This window comes from Colias philodice, chromosome 30, assembly GCF_061535455.1.
Source record: "Colias philodice isolate Cphi_HAF_F1 chromosome 30, ilColPhil1 Martin Lab GWU primary, whole genome shotgun sequence".
Taxonomy (NCBI): domain Eukaryota; kingdom Metazoa; phylum Arthropoda; class Insecta; order Lepidoptera; family Pieridae; genus Colias; species Colias philodice.
This window is the reverse complement of record NC_143115.1, coordinates 5360037-5385742: the sequence shown is the minus strand read 5'-3', so window position 1 is coordinate 5385742 and position 25706 is coordinate 5360037. Positions and strand designations below refer to the sequence as shown.

The 25706-nt window shown below is 31.6% G+C and overlaps 1 protein-coding gene across 1 annotated transcript; it reads left to right on the top strand.

Moving 5' to 3' along the window:
- Window positions 1–727: 727 nt before the first annotated feature.
- On the top strand, window positions 728–23451 carry LOC149475550 (putative multidrug resistance-associated protein lethal(2)03659). Its single transcript, XM_089713329.1, has 31 exons — window positions 728–875; window positions 1787–1903; window positions 2084–2146; window positions 2664–2740; window positions 3139–3241; window positions 3575–3679; window positions 4193–4295; window positions 4514–4742; window positions 5060–5216; window positions 6699–6992; window positions 7650–7773; window positions 9133–9294; window positions 10295–10424; window positions 10980–11089; window positions 11474–11599; window positions 12285–12386; window positions 13372–13480; window positions 13699–13849; window positions 14197–14282; window positions 15011–15179; window positions 15862–15988; window positions 17119–17269; window positions 17647–17874; window positions 18931–19040; window positions 19383–19494; window positions 19774–19951; window positions 20663–20849; window positions 21410–21582; window positions 21939–22055; window positions 22513–22645; window positions 23173–23451. The coding sequence occupies exons 2-31, from the start codon at window positions 1824–1826 to the stop codon at window positions 23206–23208; spliced, it is 4032 nt and encodes a 1343-aa protein (XP_089569455.1). The 5' UTR covers window positions 728–875; window positions 1787–1823; the 3' UTR covers window positions 23209–23451.
- The last annotated feature ends 2255 nt before the right edge of the window (window positions 23452–25706 follow it).

Sequence of the window (25706 nt, the reverse complement as noted above, 5' to 3'; positions counted from 1 at the left end):
CTAAAACCTTCCTATTGAATCACTCTATCTATAAAAAAAACCGCATCAAAATCCGTTGCGTAGTTTTAAAGATTTAAGCATACAAAGGGACATAGGGACAGAGAAAGTGACTTTGTTTTATACTATGCAGTGATGGACCGATTCCGATAATTCTTTTTTTATTATATTCCTTGAAGTACGAGCATGGTTCTTATGTAGAGAAAACGTAAATATGTACCACGGGCGAAGCCGGGACGGACCACTAGTAAAATATAATAATGATCGATTCTTTGTATGCTCTTAAGTCTAAAACAAAGCTCTAAACATTTCTCACTTAGTTATCTTTTTGTATCTAAAGAAAATTCCTATTTATATCTGAAGAAATGTTTCATTAATAATTTCGCGAATATATCTATACATACATATGAGTCAGCACGGACCATATACAAAAGCTCAGTTACCATGGTAACTATTAATTATTAAAATCTCATTTACGTTTTTTTCCCGCGAACGGTTAGCCTCCATAACTTATACTGAAAAATATCTAGATAATCATGTACATATCGATATATCTACAGTCAATTATTTCACCACATTATACAAAATTATATCAACTCGAAAGGTTCATAATTATTATTGCATTCAATATAACTTTACGCGCGAAAGTTTGCAAATTAGAACAGTTCAACAACAGACAGCAAGGTCAACACAACACAGTCTGATTTCGTTGTAGAATTGTGAAGACGTGCGTAACGGAACATAAGCATACATATTTTATCTGTATTTTATTTATTTAATTAAATTACAATGTGATTTGTGGATTTGGATTGTCTACAAATTCTACAAGTTTGCGAACGTCAGATTTTGGAGATTCAGGCGGGAAATATAATTTTAAGGTTAGTTTTTTTTATTAATTTGAATTTATGAATTTAATAATATGAATGAATGAACCAATTATTTAGTTATTATGGTTATTATATGTTTCTTCTGTGGTGGTTTAAAATAACCATTTTATGTGATAGATATTACCTACCTATAGATAATAAATAATTTTACGGTTTAATCGAATTGAAGTTGAACAATGAATGAGCATTTATAATTAATAATAATGAAACAAAAACAAAATGCCCTTTGTTATATTTTTATTGTTTGTCCTTTTGTCGGTATGTAAGATGTTGCAATATTATGATAGAGTTTTGCCAATTTTTTATTTTACGTATAATATTAAGTAAGTAAAATATGAAACGTTTGATTTTTTTATAAGAATGATAGTAATTATTGTGTTCCCCAAAAAATATTTATTTTTAATTTTAAAAACCTATAAATATTAAATTGCTGTATTATTTATTTCAATCACATTATTTTACTTATAAAGTACAGTAAAAAGTTTTGTTAGATTTTCCTTCTAAATGCATTAGATAGGTAATTATTATTAATGTGAGAATATACTTACTTCACATGGATAAATACCTACTTACTGTTTTAATGTTTTAATCTGTGGTTTTAATAGAACGAGCTTTTTGCTAAATATTGCGCAATGTTTATTATACCAATTTACTCTGACTAATACTATAAGCGTGAATGTTTGTGATGATGTATGTTTGTGATGATGTATGTTTGTTACTCTTTCACTCGAAAACCACTGAACGGATTTTTATGAGACTTAACAGGGATGTAGCTTTCAACAGTATAATTATTAATTAGGGACTATTTCCACGTATCTATACTAATTAATATAGGCTGAAGAGCTTTGTTTAGTTGTACGCGCTTATCTCAGGAACTACTAGATATTTTTATTATCTTTCAGATATTTATACCACGCCAGTATTAATATTTATTAAAAAATGGACGCCGGTCGCTTTAACACAGAACGTCAGCAGAACCCGCGGGAGAAAGCTAGTTTGCTGTCTAAAATATGTTTCTGGTAAGTGACATATTTTGCAAATACATTTTCTGGAGTGTACATAATATTGTACACTCGATAAGTTTTTGAATTGCTACTATTTGAAAATTTATTTAAATTCATTCACCAAATTATAATGTTTATGGTAAACAAACATAACAATAATCAAAGAATATTAACTACAATGCTTTTTAATTACAGGTACACTCGTCACATATTTCTATTAGGAAGAAAACGACAATTAACCATAGATGATTTATATAGGTCAGTTTTTTAATCCCTTCTTCATTACTAATATAATATAATTAATAATATAATAATTACTAATAAGAGTTTAACTAAGAGTTATTGACCAAATTTTAGTACTTTTCTCTACTAATGATGTCTACATTAGTAGGACAGTAAATAAATATTTAAGGAAAATTTTTACACACAGCACGATTTAATCCTATGCTTTCGCATGTGTTATGGAAACCAGATAGCTGATAAACCTATATAATTTTTAATAAATACGTTGATATAGATAATAACACAGAGCAAACATCTATGTTCATCACACAAATATTTGCCCTGGAATCGAACGCACTACCTCTGGCTTGGAAGGCAGGGTCATTACCAACTAAGCTTACCGGTCAGTCATAGTTACTCTACTTCTGCTCTACCGTTTACTCTACCCATGTACAGCACTAATATTATTAAAGTGGTGTCTAATGACGATACAATAATTTGATGAGTTTAAGCGTGTTTTTTAGTTTTTTTATAAATATTTTTTTAATTACAGATGTTCCCCACACCATAGAGCTGCGTTGAATGGAGAAAAATTAGGGGCAAAATGGAAAGACGAGTTAGATAAACAGGGTAAGTTAAATGTAACGAAAAAAATATGAAAACATTAGATTTATTTCACAAATAGTGAACCTAAAGTAAGGATGCTTTTCCACTAATAATGTGCGAGGTTGTGTAGCGAGGAATGTGTTTGTTCATTTATCTTGATTTAGTTTGAAGTTTGAAGCGTTTAGCGTTTGAAGCGATACTATTGATTATTTACAAACACATTCCTCGCTACCCATCCTCGCACATTAAAAAGAAAAGCACCCTTAATGTCTAAAGTTTATACATTATGCATATTGCTGTTTTTTATATTGTCTTTACAAATATTTAAAGATAGAAAATAGTAATAATAGTAATAATTTCGTAGTACAAAAATCTACTTTCGAAAAAAAATTTTTTTTTGTTAAAATTCATATTTTTTTCAGTGCGAGGCGGAAATCCATCATTACTAAGAGCAGTAGCATGGATTTACGGACCAAAGTTCTTCCTTTTTAATATTACTTTTGCGATAATAGATTCTTGTATAAGGTTAGTATTATAATGTAATAACTACGGCAGCCTCATTATTTAATAATTTAAATAATAAGGCTGAATTTATGGCCTAGTCTGCGGTTTTTTTAGTACAATATTATTAATGAAAAACACAGTTAAATATATGTATTCGTATTTAACAGGCGATAAGGAGAAAACGTTATTTTTACAGCTCATTTTTAATAAGATTCAACACAAAAACAGCTCACCAATTTTAAAGAATAGAAAATATTCGATTACGAGACGAAATTCAAATTAATTAACCATATTTATCGATTGTCATACCTAAAAAATATTTTTTTTACTTATTTTATGATATTTTTTTTCCAGAATAACAATACCAATGTGTTTAGAAGCTGTTATAAATTATTTCTCCCCCTCTCACTCCGGGATGGCAGATAATGAAGCGTACATGTATGCGGTTGGTATTGTAGGGTAAGATGTTTTATTTTATATTTTTTAAAGGTATTTTATGTTCATTGCGTTGGAGAACTTTTGTTTGTTAAAAAATTGTTTTTTTTGCGAGTAAATAGGTATTTTAAAGTTTAAAAAAATCGTGTGCAAAAAAGCACACGTGTCAGAAGTGAAACTTCTTTGACAAGATTCAAAATCGTCGCCTTACTTCATGATGGGACGGTATTGCCCTGACGCGACCTTGAAATTTTACTTTCGACTCGCATAAAGAAGTTTCACTTCAAAAAAAGTGCCTAAATGTTTCAAAATGCAGGTTTTTTTTGATATTTTGTCACATTAAATGAGCATTTTTTCTGATTACTTCACTATGAAAAGGTTTATCTACTATCCCAGTCTTTAATTTAGGTTTTTTCCACTGTTTATATTAATAATTATTGATTAAAATAAAATAAATTTTAATATAGGTAATATTATGTTAAAATAACCATTATTAAAATGACATAAAATGTAACACAAATAAATATTATTTTTTAGCCTTATGTTATTGAGTGCTGTCATGACACATTCCATGCTACTTTTTCAATTGGAAAGTAGTATGCTACTTACGAGATCATGTTCATCTTTAATATATAGAAAGGTAATTTTTTTACATTTCTTGTGAATTTAAATGACATTTTTAAAATTAAATTAACATTAGAAAACGTCAACCCATTTCACAAATTTAATTTCAGGATATAAATAAATTACAAAAAATAAATTGACGTCATATTTTTTTCTCTGTACAATACATTTTTTGTAATTATTTTTCTTTACACTTTAATTATAGTTTTTTTTATAATTCTATACTTTTTTCAGCTTCACCACCTAAATCTAACAGCTGGAAAAGCATCAGAGGGTCTTACAGGATATATAGTTAACTTACTCACTATCGACGTGGAAAGATTTGAAATAGCAGCCATATATTTAATAGATTTAATTAGAATACCCGTCGAAAGCTCTATAATAATATATTTAATGTATCGCCATGTTGGAATTCCAGCGTTACTCGGTGTTGGATTTCTGCTGCTTTTTATACCATTTGCTAGTAAGTTTTTGTTGTTTTAGTTGTTGTGTGTTGTTTAAATTTGTTGAATGTTTTTAGAATATCAAATTTGTAGTCTACTGTAAAAAAATGGAAAAAGCAAAACAGGTTTAAAAAGACACCATAACATTTTTTATAATTAATATTACCATATGGGATTACTAATAATTTTAACAATTTGATAAATTCTATTTTCATAATATTTTATGTCGATTTCCAATCAACCAACTTTATTTTTGCACACCACACATTTTTTTGACAAAAATGTTTCGAATTTTTTCCTCTTAATCAAAATATTAATTATACAATATAAATTTTAGGTTATTTGGGTAAATTGGCAAGCAAATTAACAGAAAAGATGACAATTAGAACTGACAATAGAATTCGTCTCATGAACGAAGTGATACAAAGTATTGAAGTCATTAAAATGTACACTTGGGAGAAAGCCTTTGCTAAAATCATTGGAACTGCTAGAAGGTAAGAAAAATACTAAGTTTATCTTATATATAAAATTCTCGTGTCACAATGTTAGTCTGCATACTCCTCCGAAACGGGTGGACCGATTCTCATGAAATTTTCTGTGCATATCGGATAAGTCTGAGAATCGGCCAACATCTATTTTTCATATGTACCACGGGCGAAGCCGGGGCGGGCCGCTAGTAATATCTATAATTCTAAAATAATTATTTTCTTTGAATGCTCTTATATTAAGAAAAAATGGACGGATTAAAAAAATATAAGTACTATTATAGTAATAGGCTAAGTTTTAACAACTTTATACTTGAAATTGTATCAACGGGGAAGCAAGTATTTTTAAGTAATTCCAATTTATGAGTCTGTGATATTTCATCCAAATCGGTTTAGTCGTTTTTGATTCAGGAATTATGCAAAAGTTATGCAAATAAATTTGAAATTGAAATTGAAATTATATTTCAAATTACTTACTTTCCACGCGTTCATTAGCAAAAAATAATTTTTCATAATTCTAAAAAATATCTAAAATGCACATCTTTTTAGAGCGTATACGCACTATGCGGGTAGCCGCATTGCGGGTAGCCGTCCGGCTGACCGCAAGCACAATTATGTACGTAATATTCATTTCTATGCGCACTGTGCGGTCTGCGGTAGCCGCATCGCAGTGCGCATAGAAATGAATATTGCGTACTTGTACGTTGTGCTTGCGGTCAGCCGGACGGCTACCCGCAATGCGGCTACCCGCATAGTGCGTATACGCTCTTATACATCTTCAGTTCAGTAAAACTAACTAATACATTTTATTGCTAAATATATATCTATACTTGTATACGTATAGTATATTATTATTAGTCTGTGTCTATACCTACTAATATTATAAAGCTGAAGAGTTTGTTTGTTTGTTTGAACGCGCTAATCTCGGGAACCACTGGTCAGATTTGAAAAATTCTTTCGGTGTTAGATAGCTCATTTATCGAGGAAGGCTATAGGCTATATATTATCATCACGCTACGACCAAGAGGAAAGGAGCCACGGGGGTGAAACCGCGCGGAGCAGCTAGTATTATTATATTTATCTAGGGCCGATTTTTCAATGCTTGGATAAAACTTATCCGTCCAATAAAGTATTACACGATAACATTAAAATGTCACGTAAACTGTCAAATACGGGCAATTAGAATACGTTTTTAAAATGGTAGTTTTATACATTATTCGACGAATAAGTTTTATCCAAGCATTGAAAAATCGGCTCTTAATATATATAAATCTCGTATCACAATGTTTGTCCTCAATGGACTCCTAAACCACTTAACCGATTATAATAAAATTCGCACACCATGTGCAGTTCGATCCAACTTGAGAGATAGGATAGTTTAAACATGTAGGTACCACGGGCGAATCCGGGGCGGACCACTAGTTATATTACCTATTATATATTTTTATTATATTAATTATTATATTTTATTTTTATATTGATTAATTCCAGAAAAGAACTAAACATGATTAAGAAAATAACATGGATATACGCCACGATGTTTTCCTGTTCCAAATTAAACACGCAAATAGCGCTCCTCATTACCATCCTCTCATACATAGCCTTCGGTAACTCGATAACGGCTGCGCAGATTTTCGTGATAATCTCCTATTATGAGAGTCTAAGGATGTACATGGTTGAGGCTTTTCCGTTGTCTATAACTATGACTTTGGAAGCTTATGTTAGTGTTAAAAGGATTCAGGAGTTTTTAATGTTACCTGAAGTTAAGCCTAAGCGAGAGAATGGGTAAGTAAAAATAAAATAAATAAAATATTTCAGGACAATTTTCACACACGGCATGATCTGATCCCATACTAAGCTTTCGCTTGTTATGGAAACCAGATGGCTGATAAACATACATATATAACTTTTAATAAATACTTATATAGATAATTAACACCCAGACACAGAGCAAACATCTATGTTCATCACACAAATATTTGCCCCGGGTGGGAATCGAACCCACGACCTCTGGCTTGGAAGGCAGGGCCACTACCAACCAAGCCAATACTGCTTTCCGAATCGGTGGTAAATGTTAAAAATATGTAATGACGTTTCAAAAGTGCTTCTAGAAGGAGTCTAATTGAATAAATAAATGTTTGAGTTTGAGTTTGAGCTCTCGCAGTTATAGTAGAAATAGCAGAAGTAGGTATAAATAATAGGAGTAGCAATAACACTCCTTGTAGATAATAATAGAATTTTTAACGTGACAACGTCTTAAAACATGACTCATGCGGCGTTACCTCGCTCTGAGGCGTTCCATGTAAGGCTTGAAGTGCAAGCGAGAGCGCGGAACGAGCGACAAAGAAGCACAATCGGCCGTTGTCACTTTCAACTATCGTCAGTAAACCGACTTTACAGACAACCAATTTTTTAAATTGATAATTATTATTATCTTTACAGATATATTAAAACTATCCAAAATAAAATGGAAGACCTAGTACAATTTAAGAATTTCACAACGCACTGGATCGCACCAGAAATATCTGGAAGTAAGAAGGCAGCGCTGTCTCATATCAATTTGACGGTGAGTCTATTATTATTAAAATCGTATTTAATAATCATACTTGATAATATTATGTTTGTTTGGTATTTAAGAAAAACAGAGCGTGTGTGCCAAGCACACGGGTCAGAAGTGAAACTTCTTTGGCAAGATTTGACAAAATCGTCGGCTTACTTCATAACATGACGATATTGCCATGTCGCGACCTTTAAATTTTACTCTCAGTTTGCCTAAAGAAGTTTCACTTAAAAAAATAAAGATTTAACATAATATTATCTTTGTAAAAGCATCGTATAAATTAATAATAATAATAATAAATAACTTTATTGGCATTAAAAAATAGGTACAGCTTATATTATATGAATCCATAGGCTCCTGAATTTATTCTCGGTGATAAAAATGATAAAAAATAGCTTCAAATTTGGTTTCTGCCAGTTTAAATTTGTTAAAAGTTAACATCATTATGTATAGCAATCGTTTATTAAAAGGTCGTCAAAATATGTTCATCGCAAATAATGTTAACTTGATGGTAGTTATGTTCAAAGTCTATTGAAAACTCGGTCTAATATGTAGGCAGAGTTTTGTTTCGGACAATTTTTGAGCGTGATTGTGAGTCTAGTTGTTTATTGTACTTTAAGGGGAGGCTCCCTAAATTTTATGTGAATTTGCATTAATATTTTGAAACAGGCACACATACAATCAAAATGGAACTTTAGTATATGATTTATTGGGTCTTTATCTTTCGATGTACAAGACAGTTACGTAATTGTAACATTTTCGCTCGATTCATTTTTTATCAAAAAATTTTGCTTTTTTTAAGGATTATTACATTTTTTTAAAGATTTACTTGGACTGTATGTCTAAAATAAATGTTAACAGTAAGAAAATAGAGTTTACTATCGAATCCCAAGATATTTTTTCTCTAGATCAATTATTACTTTAGTTATAAACGAAATAAGAACTGGGACTTACTTTTCGAGCTCGAACGCGATCAAAGAGCGCACGCGATATTCAAATTTATTACGGCTGTGTTAGCGTCTAGTTACCGACAACCGGTCTCTAAGTGCCAGAAATTATGTTAGGGAGCCTCGTCTTAATGAAAACTGTAATTCTGTAATGTATTGAACATTATTTGTTCGACGTCTACTATCTTCGCTTTTCTTTTACTCTGTGGTTGTCTGGTAGAAATCGCTCAATAGCGATAAGATCGCCTTCTTTACCTCAATATCGAGTCCTGTATTTTATGTTTTTCTTGTTGTTTACTAAAGTTTTGGTACTCAATTTTTTGTGCTTTTGTGTCATCCGTTATTTCATATTTGTGTATCGTGCCTTGCGGTGGTTTTGTTAAAAAAATAAACATTTTTTTATTATTATTAATTTCAGATAAAACCAAATACTCTTACTACTATAATAGGCACAGTAGGGTCAGGAAAGACAACATTACTTCTAGCCATGTTAGAAGAACTACCACCAAGTGATGGTAGTCTGACAATCAATTGTAGTATCTCCTATGCTTCACAGGAATCTTGGCTTTTTGATGCATCTGTAAGTTCTATATTGACTACAGTTATTATTTAATGTTAATTTTTAACCGACTTCAAAAAAAGGAGGGTCTCAATTCGGCCGGTATATATGTTGCAGTCAAAACCCTTAACCAGTCAAAAACCTTATTTGCCAGTAAAATTTGTCAATAAGGCTATTGACTAATAGGTAATTTTACCGGTCAATAAGGGTTTTGACTGTAGCACATATATATTTTTTCATTTTACCAGTAATCATTATAATATTAAATGTAACATCGGTTTAAAGAACTTTATTTATCTCATAAAACAAACAAGAACAATACAATGATCTTTTTGACACATATGAGAAATAACAATTTTGCAGTTAGTATAACACAATCAGCTATCGAAATTAGTTAAGTATGTCTTTAACTTATTTTTAAAAATAGTAATTGATGAGGATTCTTTAATTGCTTTAGGCAAGCTATTGTACAATTGTGCTCCCTCAAATCTTAAGTTTCTCTTACCGTATAGAGTATAAATGGTAATTCAAGGTTATCACTCTCAAGTTAACATAAGATTTGTGTTAATGTTTTTGTATTTTATTTCCGATTATTTGTAAGTTTTGGGCAAAAGGAGAAGTTAATTAATATTGTTCTAACATAACACATCACACAATAAATGTATCACATATTGTTATAATATTATGTAAGTGTGTTGTAACCATGTTTGATTGCAAATATTTGATTTGATTTGATTTGACATCAAATAAGCAAACATCGCTATCACGCACACACACAATATACGATAACACACACTCACATAATAACAAGTTTTTGTTGAAATACACAGAATTAAATGTTATTAAGTGATTATATATTGAATTTTTTTTCCTAAATATGGCTGCTCTATTATTTGACGGTCATATTTATAAAACTATGCATATAGAAATAATATTTTGAAGGAAATTAAACATAAATTTTTATAATTTCTTTTTTATTTTTTACTCCTAAAGTATATTTAACTATCAACACTATTTCAAGGTACGTCAAAACATAATATTCGGGCAAGAATTCGACAAGGACAGATACAATAAAGTGATCAAATGTTGCCAGTTGGAAGCCGATCTAAGTGGTTTCTTGCATGGCGACCAATCTCTTGTTGGAGAAAAAGGTAATAAATGAATGAATGAATATTTTTGTAGTGTAAGTGATAGTGATAGTGATAGTGATAGTGATTGTGATAGTGATATTGATAGTGGTAGTGTTAGTGATAGTGATAGTGATATTGAAACTTACACTGATACTATTCCTGAGACTGACTGCTACGATTATAATAAATGAATAAAATTGTGGGGATGGATGGATGTTTGTTTCTCTTACATGAAAGAACTACTAGACAGATTTGGATGAAACCTTATAGTAATAGAATAGAAGAGAATGGAGTAGAATATAATACAAAACAAATACTAGATTTCCGCCCGCGGCTTCGCCCACGTTTTCAAAGAAAAACCAACATTGTCCCCATTCCTGTAGGATTTCCGGGATAAAAAGCTTATGCCTTATTCCGGTTCTTCAGCTACCTACATACCAAATTCATTGTTATAGGTTCAGTAGTATTTGCGTGAGAGAGTACAAACATCCATACATCCAAACTTTCGCATTTATAATATTAGTATCCATGGAATACATGAATTTGGTAGTTATTTCATAAGTATTTTTATTTTAGGAGTAACATTATCTGGAGGCCAACGAGCTAGGATATCTCTAGCTCGATGTGTTTATCAGAAGGTTGATTTATATCTATTAGATGATCCGTTGGCAGCTGTGGATGCTAAGGTAATTATTTAGTGGTACAGATATAAAAATAAATAAATATTTCAGGACAATTTTCACACACGGCACGATCTGATCCCATACTAAGCTTTCGCTTGTGTTATGGAAACTAGATGGCCGATAAACATACATATATAATTTTAAATAAATACTTATATAGATAATTAACACCAAGACACAGAGTAAACATCTATGTTCATTACACAAATATTTGCCCCTGGTGGGAATCGAACCCACGACCTCTGGCTCGGAAGGCAGGATCATCGGTCAGTCAATGTTAGTAGATAGAGTTTTAACTTGAAGTCAAAGTACCTACTACTTAAGCTTTTAAGCTTTGAATTTAAGTTTTTTTTATGAATATACTTTGAGTTTAGGTACCACTTGCAGGTATCCCAAGCGATATACAAGCAATGCATCCAGGAGTTTCTCGCAACTAGCACAGTGGTGCTCGTCACACATCACTTACATTACGCGAAACATGCGGACAATGTGTGCGTTATGAAGGAAGGAAAGGTGAGTGGGATTAAATCATTTATTTCCATTTTATAGTATTAAAATGATTATAAATACAGTTTTTTTCAAGAATAGAAACAATTCGATCGTGCTTAAGGACGATCTATTAATTAGTAGTTTTTGTGGCATTAAATTGGGTTTTAACGTTGTCCAATTGAGTTTAGGGAGAATAATAATAGTTTAAAAAACTAAAAAACACGCTTTTTATAGAAAACCGAACTAAAAAATAGAAAATTTTATCAAATTAGTGTATTGTCATCAATCCTCAATAAATCTACAAAGTTTGAACGAAATCTGGCCGTTTAAAGTGGGTCAAAATCGCGCCCAAAGAAGTCGGTTACAAACATACAAACATACAGGTGAAGCTAATATAAAGCGTGTAAAAAAGGAAAGCAGTTAAAATTGGATATTTTCATTCAGTTGTATGCGGATTATATAATTAAGAAATGGAGTATAAATTACATTTTTTCTAGTAGTAGGAAGTTAAGGTAAAAACAGTTTGAATTGTGATTTATTGCATTTGAAGAAGGACTAGGTGAAAATTGAATTTTAATACTTATTTGAATTTAGAGATAATTATTCGTATTTATAAGGTAGTATTAGTCTATAATATTATTAAGTGTCTTTTCATGTGTTTTTTAAGTCTAAAAAATTATTTAATATAAAAACATGTAATTTTTTATAGATTGTAGCTCAAGGCACATACCAAGAATTAAGAAATAAAGTGTCTGAGTTCGAACAATTTGGATCGGGTGATCATACAGAAAATGCCACTCAAGATGTTAAGGTATGTATTGAAAGTAGAATTAATTTGAAAGAAAGTAATTTTATTTAAAAAGTATAAGCCAAAAGTGTAATAATATATCTAAGCACATACCTAATAATATGGAGTAATACAAAAAAATTCCTTTACAGTCATCGTTTACAGTAAAATTAAAATGTTGCTTAAATTAACATTGTTTTATCTGTATCAATTAATTTATTAAAATATTAGTATAAGAATTTTATTATATTGAATGCTAGCGGTCCGCCCCGGCTTTGCCCGTGATACATATTATTTCGCAATAAAAGGTAGCCTATGTCCTTTCTCGGGTATCAAAATATCTCCATACCAAATTTCATGCAAATTGGTTCAGTAGTTTAGGCGTGATTGAGTAACAGACAGACAGACAGAGTTACTTTCGCATTTATAACATTAAGTATGGATTGTACCTGAATGAAAGTGATAATTTTTAGTAAAATCTTAAAGTAAAAGTCAAGTCCAAAGTTAAAGTGAAGGTCCAATTTTGTAAAACACATTTATATACAGGGTGTCTGTTGGTATACTAAGCTCAAAGGAGGTTATAGTTTTGCATACGCTGAGTACGTAAAAAATACTTATAAAATTCCAGACGCAGTTTTTTTTCAAATAGATGAATTCTTAAAACTCTATGTGTACACCCATAACAAGCAACCCACCCAACTTTGATAACAGCACGTGTGACGTGACCTATCGATTATGTTTTCATTGATAAAATGCTCACATTAGCGAAGCGGTATATGTCGGCTGCGTTAAGCTAGAGAAGAAAACATGGATTTTCAGGAAAAAAATAGCAAAAAATTTTCGATGTTGTTTTTATGTTTTTTGGAAGTATTTTTTACGTGATCAGTGTATGCAAAACTACAAGTCCCTTCGCGCTTAGTATACCGATAGTGGGACACCCTGTATATATTTATAACTCTTAATGTTTATTAGTCGTATGCATAAAACGAAATAAAAATTATATTTTTAGCTTAAACACAATTCACCGAACGTTATTCAAGAGAAATTAAAGAGACAGAAATCATTATCTGAATCAATTCACAATGCAGATGAAAATATATCGGGACCTGAACATCAAGGTATGTACCTATTGTTTGTTTTATTTCGATGGTCAATTTGATATTTTTGGTTTTATGGCATTCAAATGTATAAATAATTTATATAGAATAGAAAAAATTAAACTCAATCATTTATTTATTCAATTAGACTCCTTCTAGAAGCACTTTTGAAACGTCATTACATTTTTTAACATTTACAAAAAAGCAACAATAAAAAAATTGTCTTTATTTTTTATTAGATGAAGATCAATCAGAAGGCGCAGTATCAAGTAGTGTGTATATATCTTACATCCGATGCGGGGGTGGCAAAACTGCTATATTATTATTGATATTACTCTTCATGGCTGGACAAGGGTTCTATTCGTCTACGAACTTGTGGCTTACTGAGTGGTCAGTGTTTATTTATTTACATATAAAAATAATTATTTATTTAGTTTGTTTTTATAAAGTACTAGCTGTTTCCCGCGGTTTCACCCGCATTGCTCCGCTCCTGTTGGTCTTAGCGTGATGAAATAATATAGCCTATAGGCTATAACCTTCCTCGATAAATATGCTATCTAACACCGAAATAATTTTTCAAATCGGACCAGTAGTTCCTGAGATTAGCGCGTTCAAACAAACAAACAAACAAAGTCTTCAGCTTTATAAAATTAGTATAGATTAAATGCAGTTTATATTTGAATAGATAACAATGTTAAAAATGATCGATTTTGTGTAAATCTATTTATTTATTTCAGGGTAAATGTTGAAGAAACTAATAGCGCTAAAAATGTTATAAATACTACTTCTATAGCTAATATTACATCGATAAATAATAATACAGGTATTTATTTGAACTATAAACTGAATTAAAAAAAATAAATGTGTGTCTGTACTAGTGTACACACGTAAGAAGTGAAACTTCTTTATGACCTTATTTTTCAAAAAATAATTTACTATATCCAACTTTACAGAAATACGTCGAATCACGCGTGGTAGGGATAAGAAAAAGATGGCGCGTAACGGAAAAATGTCACGCGTAACGAAAAAATGTTACACTAAATTTTTTTCCAACCCCGATAAAGAAGTTTCACTTCAAATATATTTTTGGTACAGTGGTTTACGTGTGAGCGTAGCAACGAGGGGTCCTGGGTTCGATTCCCGGTGGAGACGAAGAAAAAAAAAATGTCTCGGTCTGGTAGGACACAGAAGGCTGATCACCTACTTGTCCCTAAAGAAAATCGATCAGTAAAACAGATGTATAATGCATCTGCCCCTTACCCCACTAGGGGACATGGGACTTCACTTACTTTGTAGTATGTATTGGCTTAAAATAAAACGAAATTCAATCCATTATTTCATAAATTGCTTATAAATAGGTTTTAGTTACAATGGTTTATTGAAATATGTATGCAATTTTTTTAGTTTTTAATTTCTATAGCACTCAATGCTAAACAAATTTAGATGCAATTTACCATTCAAAATTTAGAGATTTTAATTTCAAAATCAAAATAATAATGGCTCTTCCTTTGTTGATAATTTTTTTACGTGTATGAAATATTTTTTTTTCAGTTACATATGAAGAGTTACAAACGAACAGACTGCACTTAGTCAGAGAGGAATACGTCTATATATACGTATCTCTAATTGTTGTGTGTCTGTTTGTCACATGGACGAAATTATTGTATTTCTATAAAACTTGCCTTCGAGCGTCTGTTAAGTTGCATGAAAATATGTTTGAGTAAGTTATATTTATTTTATTTATTTATTTATTAGAAGAGAGAAGAAATACTCCATTCATTGTTCAAATACACAAAAAGTGCTTATTATTTGTGAATTTAAAACAGATATATTATCATTAAAATCCCTACTTAATATTATAAATGCGAAAGTACTACTCTGTCTGTTACGCTTTCCCGTTTAAACCTCTCAACCGATTTTGATGAAATTTGGCACAGACAATCTTTAGACCCTGAGAAAGAACATAGGACAACTTTAGAACCTTATAACAAAACATCACGCGGGCGAAGTCACGGGCGGAAACTAGTAAAGAATAAAATCTGAGGACCATATAAATTCACAAGTCAATTGAAAAATAAAGATAGAAACCGCAAATTCAACTTTAATCACTTATTTTTTTCACTTATGAAAAAAAAAAGACGTGTGTCACTCGGGGACTGCCGCGGTAAAGCTATTGCATGCTATGCCTTCAAGCCACACCTCCGCTCTCGTCAGAGTGGGGAGCGTGAGGTTTTTTCGTTACAAAATTTCTAGATTCGGTCCCCGCGCTCAAGGCCCGCGATAGAAGCTATGCAATAGCTTAAAATTATTTTAATTAAGTTCTTCTTTGCAACGGCTTATTTAAGAGAAATATAATTATCTACATAATTTTAACGAAATTAAACCCAGATTTAAACCCTCAGGGGTGTGTCAAATGCACCGATGTGGTTTTTCAACCACAACCCGTCTGGAAGGATCTTGAATAGATTCTCAAATGATATGAGTCAAGTGGATACCATGTTGCCTTGGACTTTATCGGAATGTCTTTCTGTAAGTCGAATTTGAGTAATTATATCTTTTATAGGAAAAATAGAAATTTTAAATTGTAGATACAACTGTGAATTTATAAGCTTTTTAAGAAAGAAAAAACGAATTCCTTTTTGTAAGTCAAAGTTCGATTATTTAGTGTTTATCTATGAAAAATGTTAATGTAATAAAACATGAAAATATAAAGTCAAAGAAATAGTTACAGTCAAAGTCCCAATATAAATTAAAAGTGCAGAAGTAAAGCTTATATGATTTTCTCTTGCTCTATACTTATATATTTATATTAGTTTCAATATTGATTATAAAATGTATTGTTATTTCTGTAAATGTATAGTTTTTATGTCCCGGTAGTTACTATTTCACACAGTTTTTTCTTTGATTGATATATGAATGAAAAAGTACAAACAGCAACGCAACACATTAAATATAATACTTATAATATAACAAGAGTGATAACAGTAATAACATGTAGGTCTTATCGCGATAAGCGATCTCGGCCAGATAACCCAAAATAGGTACACAGTAGACCCGCGTTACACCGGCCCCTGGCCTGTTTTCGCCCCCTGTAATTCGACACGTCTAAAATTGATGAAATTTTGACAATTTTTACATCGATCAAGCATGATTAAACAGTGTACAACCTGTACAAAAAGTTCCACCACTATATTGTACTCTACTCGAAGATATTGTTTTAATTCCAAAATACACAATGAAGCATGATTTGTACCTACTTCTGAATCAGAACTACCTATAACATCTTATGTTATCATTAGGTCTGTTATTTCTCGAATTACAAGGTACTCTTGCGTAAAAACATCCGGACTATAGGGGGATCTAGGCTATCCCTATAATCCGACAAATTCGATATTTCGACAAGGCCTTGCAAAACGATTGTCGGAGTACCGCGGGTCTACTTTATAGTATTTTTCTGACTAATTAGATAGACAAAAAAGAGCGTGTGTGCCGAGCACACGTGTCAGAAGTGAAACTTTTTAGGCGAATATATCAAAATCGCCTTACCCCATGTCGTGACGATATTGCCATGATGCGAATGACCTAAAGAAGTTTTTAACTTCAAAAATGGTATAAATATTTTGGTGGTGGTATTTTTAAATTTTAATTTAAATTTCAAGTTCTTCCTGGAAGTGATATCGGTACTGATAATAGTGTGTTTGGTGAACTGGTGGCTGGTGGTGCCCACTGTGGTAGTGGGTTCAGTTCTGTGGGTGTTGAGGTCATTGTTCCTCACCACGAGTCGGGAGATCAAGAGGGTTCAGGCTATTTGTGAGTATTTGAGATGGATATTTTGAAATAATAAAAGTCTAAAATATTTGGTTTTGAATAAATTATTGACCAACTTTTCGGAAAACTGATAATCAAAATGATTATTTTCTTGCTCTTTGGAAAATGAGGTTTTACCATGATTTTTTAATTTATTTTATTAGCTTACATGGTACATTGTGCATTTGAATTCAAGCTCCTCAGAGTGATGAGTGAAAATCTATATACATATTTTTTTTGCAATCGATTAGCTATTGTATTTTAAGAAATTACTAAATTTTCTTCAACAAGTGCGGCCATTTGATTTTTGAATTTTTTATCCTTTTTTAAATCCAAATACTTGTTTTGCAAAAATTCAATTTTAAAACTTTCCCTTCCAGCTGTTAGCCTAACCCTAAACCACGCGACCTCCACTGTAGCAGGTTTAACAACAATCCGATCCACAACCACAGCACCAACTTTGGTACGTGAGTTCGATTCCCTGCAAGATCTGAGGACATCAGCTCAGACTATAGAACTCACTACTGATAGAGCGTTCGGTTTCTGGATGGATATAGTCTGTTGTTTATATTTGGGATGTATTACGTTTAGTTTCTTTGTTTTTGGAGGTGAGTTTAATCAAAACCGTTTAAAGATTTATTTTACAAGTAGGTACTTCTTCGTTAAAATCATATTTTAATATTTACCAGATCTCTCGTTCACCGTCATTATTTTGCCGACTCAATTACTCGTTCATTCGTTGACACACTCACTCAATAACACACTCATTCACTTGCTAACTCACTCACTCGATCATTAAATCACTTCCACTTGCCTACCTTGTTTGTTGAATTTCATTTACCGTTTACGTGCATGTACTTTAATCGGTTTTCATACATTTCAGCATACATATATGTATACTAGCGGTCCGCCCCGGCTTCGCCCGTGGTACCTACCTACATGTTTAAACTATCCTATCTCTCAAGTTGGATCGAACTGCACATGGTGTGCGAATTTTATTATAATCGGTTAAGTGGTTTAGGAGTCCATTGAGGACAAACATTGTGACACGAGATTTATATATATTAAGATGTTCAATTGTATTTTTCGTAGCCAGAAGGAAACCATATAAATTAATCTATAATATAAAAATGAATCCCAAAATGTGTTTGTAAGCGCATAACTTGAGAACGGCTGAACCGATTTCGATAATTCTTTTTTTATTATATTCCTTGAAGTACGAGGATGGTTCTTATGTAGAGAAAACGTAAATATGTACCATGGGCGAAGCCGGGGCGGACCGCTATATAGTTTATAATAAAAATCTCCATTATACTTTATTCTTTAAAAATATTTATTTTTTCATAGAGTTACCATGTACTACGTACTAGAGAGGGCATCTCTAATAAACTATTTCTAACACGAGTTAGAGTCAATCGTCTCAAGCCATCTTTTTTTGTTACATTGATTGGTTTTAATTAATAATTTTATTTATATTTTTTTAATAAGATAAACAATATTTATTTGTTACATTGATTGGTTTTAATTTATAAGTAATAAAAGGCAGAATATCTACAAAGTGTCAACTGATTAGCCGGCCGGTGCCGCCGCGCTTGTTACACAGATTTTGTTCGTGGTGTCCTCTCTATAATAATACCTCAATGTAATTTTTAACAAAATTCCAGATACAATAAGTGGTAACGTAGGTCTTGCTATCACACAAGCGCTAAGTTTGGTCGGCATGTGTCAGTTTGGTATGCGACAAACTGCTGATGTTGAGAATCATATGACCTCTGTAAGTATTTAAAGTTATAATAATGAATTATTTGGATGTTTGTTTGTTCCGATGAAGCTAGGAAACTACTCGACTGGTGTATTTTTTTCATTAGAGAGCTTCTTCTTCATGGCATGGTCAATATTTTTAAAGATCATTCCACATTTTGTCCAAAGTAAAAATAATTGTTTAAATCAAGAAAAATACCGTTACAAAATTTTCAGTAATTTTCAAAAGTTAATTCACAAATATTTTTAAAAGAATTGAATTGACTTGGATACAGTTTTCACTTATTGTGTTATCTATCATTATTTTTATGACCAAAATTAATTGGCCGAAGATGATGAAAATAATTTTTTCTAGGTCGAAAGGTTACAAGAATACGCAGATTTACCACCTGAAGAGCCCATGGAGCCAGATACAAAGGCCTTAAGGCAATATCCAGGTTTTGATTTTAACACGTGGCCTGAAAAAGGTAGTGATTTAGTACTTTTTATTGCTTATAGCTTAAGATATAAATTTAGTAAGGGATTTAAATTACTTGAAAAGAAATAAGAAAATCAGAAATGAATAGTAGGGTACTTTGAGTATGAACACACAAATATGATGATCATAAAAAAAACATAAATAAGGAATGTCGAAAATGAAGAAAGATGGATAATCTAAAGTGTTTGTGATAAATACTCAGAATAATAGATTTATTATTCAATTTATTTATTTGTGTTAATATTTTTTTTAACAACTTATATTTCAGGTGAAATATCATTCAAAGATGTATATCTATATTACGATAAACCACCAAACAAAGACAAACAAACAGACACAACTCCAGCATTACGAGGGGTTTCGTTTACAATAGACGCGGGGGAAAAAGTCGCTGTTGTTGGTCGGACTGGGGCGGGGAAGAGTTCCTTGATTTCTGCTTTATTCGGGTAAGTTAATCACTTAAGAGTTAAGTTTAGTCTTAATGTTATAAATATATTTTATTTGGTTCATAATTTGAATTTATAACATAGTTAAAATTACTTAAGTTATCGAAGTAAATAGTATTGTAGAAATAATGTAATTATTATCTTTTAGTTGGTTCATAAGTTGAAATTCACATATGTAGTTAAAAGTGTTAATATTTAAATTAGTACACAACAAGCACAATATTTTATGTGTGTTTATCAGCCATCTGGTTTCCATAACACAAGCGAAAGCTTAGTATGGGATCAGATCGTGACGTGTGTGAAAATTGTCCTGAAATAGTATTTTCTAGTGTATGATTTTACGCGAAATAATTTTTAATTTTTTCATTTAGAAATTAAAGAATTTTTTAACGGATTTTAAACGCGATTTATTCATTATATTATTTATTAAAATAGTAATTTTTGTATGACCGTCAAGACGAATAACATCTCAGTCTCCCCGTGACCACGCTCGCTGTAAAGAGTTCCAAACGTCGGGTAAATAATATAATGAATAAATCGCGTTTTAAAACCGTTAAAAAGTCTTTAATTTCTAGATGAAAAAATTAAAAATTATTTCGCGTAAAATCATACACTAGAAAATACTATTTCAGGATAATTTTCACACACGGCACGATCTGATGAAAAAAGTCTTTAATTTCTATTGTCCTGAAATATTTATGTATTGGGTAGGTTACACCGTACAACCGGCACCATTGCTCTAGACGGTGTGTGCGTTACTACAGCTGGGTTGCGCTTGCGTCGCTCCCGCTTGTGCGCGTTGCCGCAGCGAGCCGCGCTCTTTGCGGCCAGCTTGCGGGACAATATGGACCCCGCGGGACAGAGGGTTGATGCTGATATTAACGCTGCGTTGAGTGAGGTGAGTTGGTGTGGGAGTGGGTGAGTGAGTGGGTGAGTGAGTGAGCGGTATGTTCTAACTTAGGACGTGGTTTGATAATCACACCACGACTATATTGACTATATTATAATGAAATTCATATTGTAGCTGACATGCTATTCGACCACGAAGCCATGACATGTTTTTGACGTGACAACGTCTTATAATTCGATAGAGCCGGCTGCACGCACGAAAAAACATGACTCATGCGGCGTTACCTCGCTCTGAGGCGTTCCATGTAAGGTTTGAAGTGCAAGCGAGAGCGCGGAACGAGCGACAAAGAAGCACAATCGGACGTTGTCACGTTCAACTATCGTCAGTAAACCGACTTTACAGACAACCAATTTTTTTTTCGCTCAATAGATATAGTCACCGTAAAATTGTAATCACCGATAGATTACAAGCAAATATTTTGTTACACACGTAATTTTTCGACAGTTTGCAATCTCTCAAGTTGCATATATATTATGCCGTTTTTAATTTTACGATAACACATACAAACGCTTCTCCAAATAATTTCATAATTATCCAATTTCTTTTAGGTGGAACTTGACACCCTTATTTCTAACCTCCCTGGTGGTCTAAACTCCCGGTTAGGGGATGGAGGGGGGAACCTATCTTGTGGTCAGAGACAGTTACTATGCTTAGCTAGGGCTGTGCTTGCGAAGCGAAATATTCTAGTGTTGGATGAAGCTACCGCTAATGTTGATACGGAGTAAGTTCTTTTAGCTTTTTTTAATGTCTCTCAATTTAATTTTAGAATAAAGGAAATTTGGTTCGCTGTGTATTGAAAAAGCTAGAAAATTTGAATTAAAAAATTCGATTATAGTTATTTGGTTTTTAACTATCTAGTAACTAATTTTTTTTTCATCTCGGGTCTTATAACTATAATTATACTATTTTCATTATAATATTATTTATTTCCACGCAGTGGTCAAAATGTAGTGGTTAGATCATGTCTAAAATCCGTTAAAAGTCTTTATTTGAAAACGGTGGACTTTTAACTACACACTCAAACATTATAATACCTACTAATAATGATAAAAAATTATAAAAACAATTTTCTTACAGGACAGACAGACAGATACAAAAAACAATAAGGAATAAATTTGCGAACTCCACAGTGCTAACGATAGCGCATAGACTGAACACTGTCATGGATTATGATAGAGTTTTAGTAATGGACAAGTAAGTATTATTTTTTAATTGTATTAATAATCGTATCAAAATGTTCGTTGATTTCGAGGCAAATATATCTGTTATTAAGTAATAAAATATGAAAAATATAAACAATTATTTAGTTTGTTATAAAATATTTGCTGTGACAGTACTTTATACCTATTAAAAAAACTAGGCTCACACAGGCCTTAATATCCCCAAATAACAACTATTATTTTAAAACTTTTTCAATAAAGATTTTTTCTATTTTCTATTTTAAATTGCGCTAAAAATTGTCCGAAATAAAACTCTGCCATCGCATGTTTTAGGCAGAGTTTTTTATTCGATAGAATAGATTTTGAACATTACTGCCACGAAATAAGGTGTTAATTTCAATGAATGTTTTATACAACTTTTCTATTCTTGTCTAGTTGTTTATAATACGTTAATATATAAATAAATGATTTGAATATAAACTTTATTGCAGAGGTCGTATAGTAGAATCTGGTCATCCATACGAACTTTTGGACACATCCAAACATCCAAAAGGATTGTTTAAGAATATGGTAGAACAGACGGGACCAGAATCTAGTGGAGTGTTGTATAAAATGGCGGAAGAGGTAATATTGTGTGTTTGTTTGTGTGTAACGTGGTAACGTGATGTTTTGATTGAAAGATATGGTACTTTTTTAATTACTTAGGATTTGTTTTTTATTATTCAATTTGTGAATTACTCGAGAATCACGAATTTTATCTTTTATTATGTTATACACAAGTTACTAATCCTACTACGTAATATATGTATTATAATGCGAAAGTTTGTAAGGATGTATGTGTGTGTGTTTGTTACTATTTCACGCAAATACTATAACTGAACCGATTACCTGAAATTAATGAAATTTAGCACACATATAGAGGGTAACTTGGATTAACACATAGGATAGGTTTTATCCCGGAAATCCCACGGGAACGGGAACTATGCAAGTTTTCAAAATCGGGCGAAGCTGCGGGCGGAAATCTAGTAAACAATAACTTTAAAACATCTACATTTTTTATTACTCATATAATTGAGTAAAGACGATCTAAAGAAATTTCCTAAAGTTTTTACTGCATTCTTAAACTAATAATTCAAAATTTTCATTTTCAGAGTTACGTAAAATTGCAAACTAAGAAGAATGCTTAGAACTAAAGTCGAATGTAAGAAAGAAGAAAAGTGCTAGAAATAAATATACTAAAGGTTTCTGTAAACGGGCTACAAAAAATGCAGAGCAAAGACGATATACGGCAATATTGCAGTGAAGTCAAAGCGGGTTTAATGATTTGCAATATTATAGCCGGCTAGATATGAAATTCTTGCGTCTATAAAAAACATGAATTTTCCCCATTGTTGCACTGTGTTGAGAGATATAATCGGCAACTTGGCAGCTATACCATTGCAGCAAGAAATTGTCAAAAAACTAGCCCGTTTACGAGTACCTTAAGATCAAGAAACCAGAAAAAAAATGTTATAACGTTAATGATTTTTCAATACAAATTAAATGTAATATTAGAGTAAAAATATGGTGCGAATTAGTTCCTGAACAGTATTATTTATATAAAGAAGCTCATATTATTAACTTATTAGGTACTTAATGTGTACTTAAAAATGAACGTATTGTCACAATATAATTATCTACCTATTTTCATTGTACAAAATTAGTGATATATGTAATTAAATTATTTATTTATTGCACGCCTCATAAGCGAAGCGTTGAGGTGGGTACTACTGTCACTTCGCGCAAAACATCTGATTTTTCAAACTTAAAATGTCTTTATGTATCATACATTGCACTTGTAAGATAATACATACACACACATATTAAGAAAAAACACTATTTTTAACGTTCATGATATTTTTGATGTCATTTTTGTTATTTAAACTAGTTAAAAAACAGTTTAAAAAAGTTCTGTCTTGGACGTCCGTGTGTCTGTATGTGCGGATCCTTTTTCTTGTTAACACGATAGCGACCGAAATACTTTACTAATCGAGTCTTTTTTTTCTCTTACGCTTGAGTATGCTCAGGAATAGAACCCTTTCATTTTTCAGGGTCTGATTCGATGTGGTTTAATTGTTATTAAATAAACAAAAATAATAATTGATAAATAATTATTAAAAAAAAATTATGAGGCGTGCACTTTTGGATTTTCCAAATTATTTAAGTTTAATATTGACTTTGACTTTAACGTACGTTAATTTTAAATATGTTCATATATTTTCGTACTGTCATTTCTACTTTATAATCAGTATTCTGTATTTAATTCACAATTTTTTGTACCTGCCATATACATAAATATGTTCTTTTTAAATAAAGATATTATGATCCAATATTGTGTTTTATTTACCCCCGCGCAAGAAACAGTATTATGTCGTATCCTATCCTACATAATAATATTATAAATATAATATGTTTGAAAGAAAGAGAAAGAAAGAAATTACTCTTTCACACAAATACCACTGAACCGATTACAATGAAATTTAGCACACATATAGAGGGTAACTTGGATTAACACATATAGTATGTTTTTATCCCGGAAATCCGTCGTTGTTTTGAAAACGCAGGCGAAGCCGCGGGTGGATAGTTAGTGTATTATAAAATGTTTGTCTTACGCTCAAAGACCGATAACGCAGAACAAGTGTAACACAAGTGATACAACATTATAACAACGTCATCTTATGCCACAACATAACGTTAACTGAGTTATATTATTTTTTAAACGAATTTCTTACTCTTTTTATTTTGCTCCTAGCTCCTATACTATAACGATTTCAGGGTTACCATTATATTATATTTAATTATCAATCCGTCGGTACGGTATGGTACACATTTCATTCCTGTCGATTCTGGGTCATTTTTAATCGACTAACCTAACCTAACCTACTGAAGGTTTAGATTTAGGTTGATTTGTTGGTGATTGTTAGGTTTGAACTGCGATTCCCTGGATGGATTTTTTGTTTGCAAGGATATTGTTAAGTCTTGATATCAGTTAACAGTATTTCAAAAAATTGTGTTTTTAAAATCGGGCTTTCATACATATGGATTACGGTCCTCTGGATTTTTCAACTCTGCTCAGTAAAGTTTTGTTTCGGACAATGTGTGAGACTGATTGTGAATCTAGTTGTTTATTGAGAGTTTAGTTGTTTATTGTACGTCAATGTAAAGTCATTTTTTTCCGTAGACAGAGAAATCAATAGACAAATTTATATCTTATGTCGCATTCACACAAGAAAAAGAGCAACTTATGCCGGTGTTGTGTAAAGAAATGAGAGAGAAGGAGATTGTGTAAAGATTGGATTCTCTGTCTACGTTTTTTTCCTATTTATTAGGATAGGGATCAAAGTAAACGTTTTTTAGGGTTTAGAATAAAAATATTAATATGTAATATGTCACTCAATCGGCTTTAGTAATTACGATGTAATAAAGTTAATTATTTGTGACATGATGATGATGAAATAAAACACATAATACAATATAAATAATAATTTATTTTTATTGAAAACACTTACATGTTGCTAACTTTGATCATAATTAACAATAGATTACATAGCATTTAATGGGTACAATTCATACATTCTATTAAATGTCTCATCAAAATCGATTCTTCTGTTTCGTTGATAAGCTGGAATAACACATACAAACAACA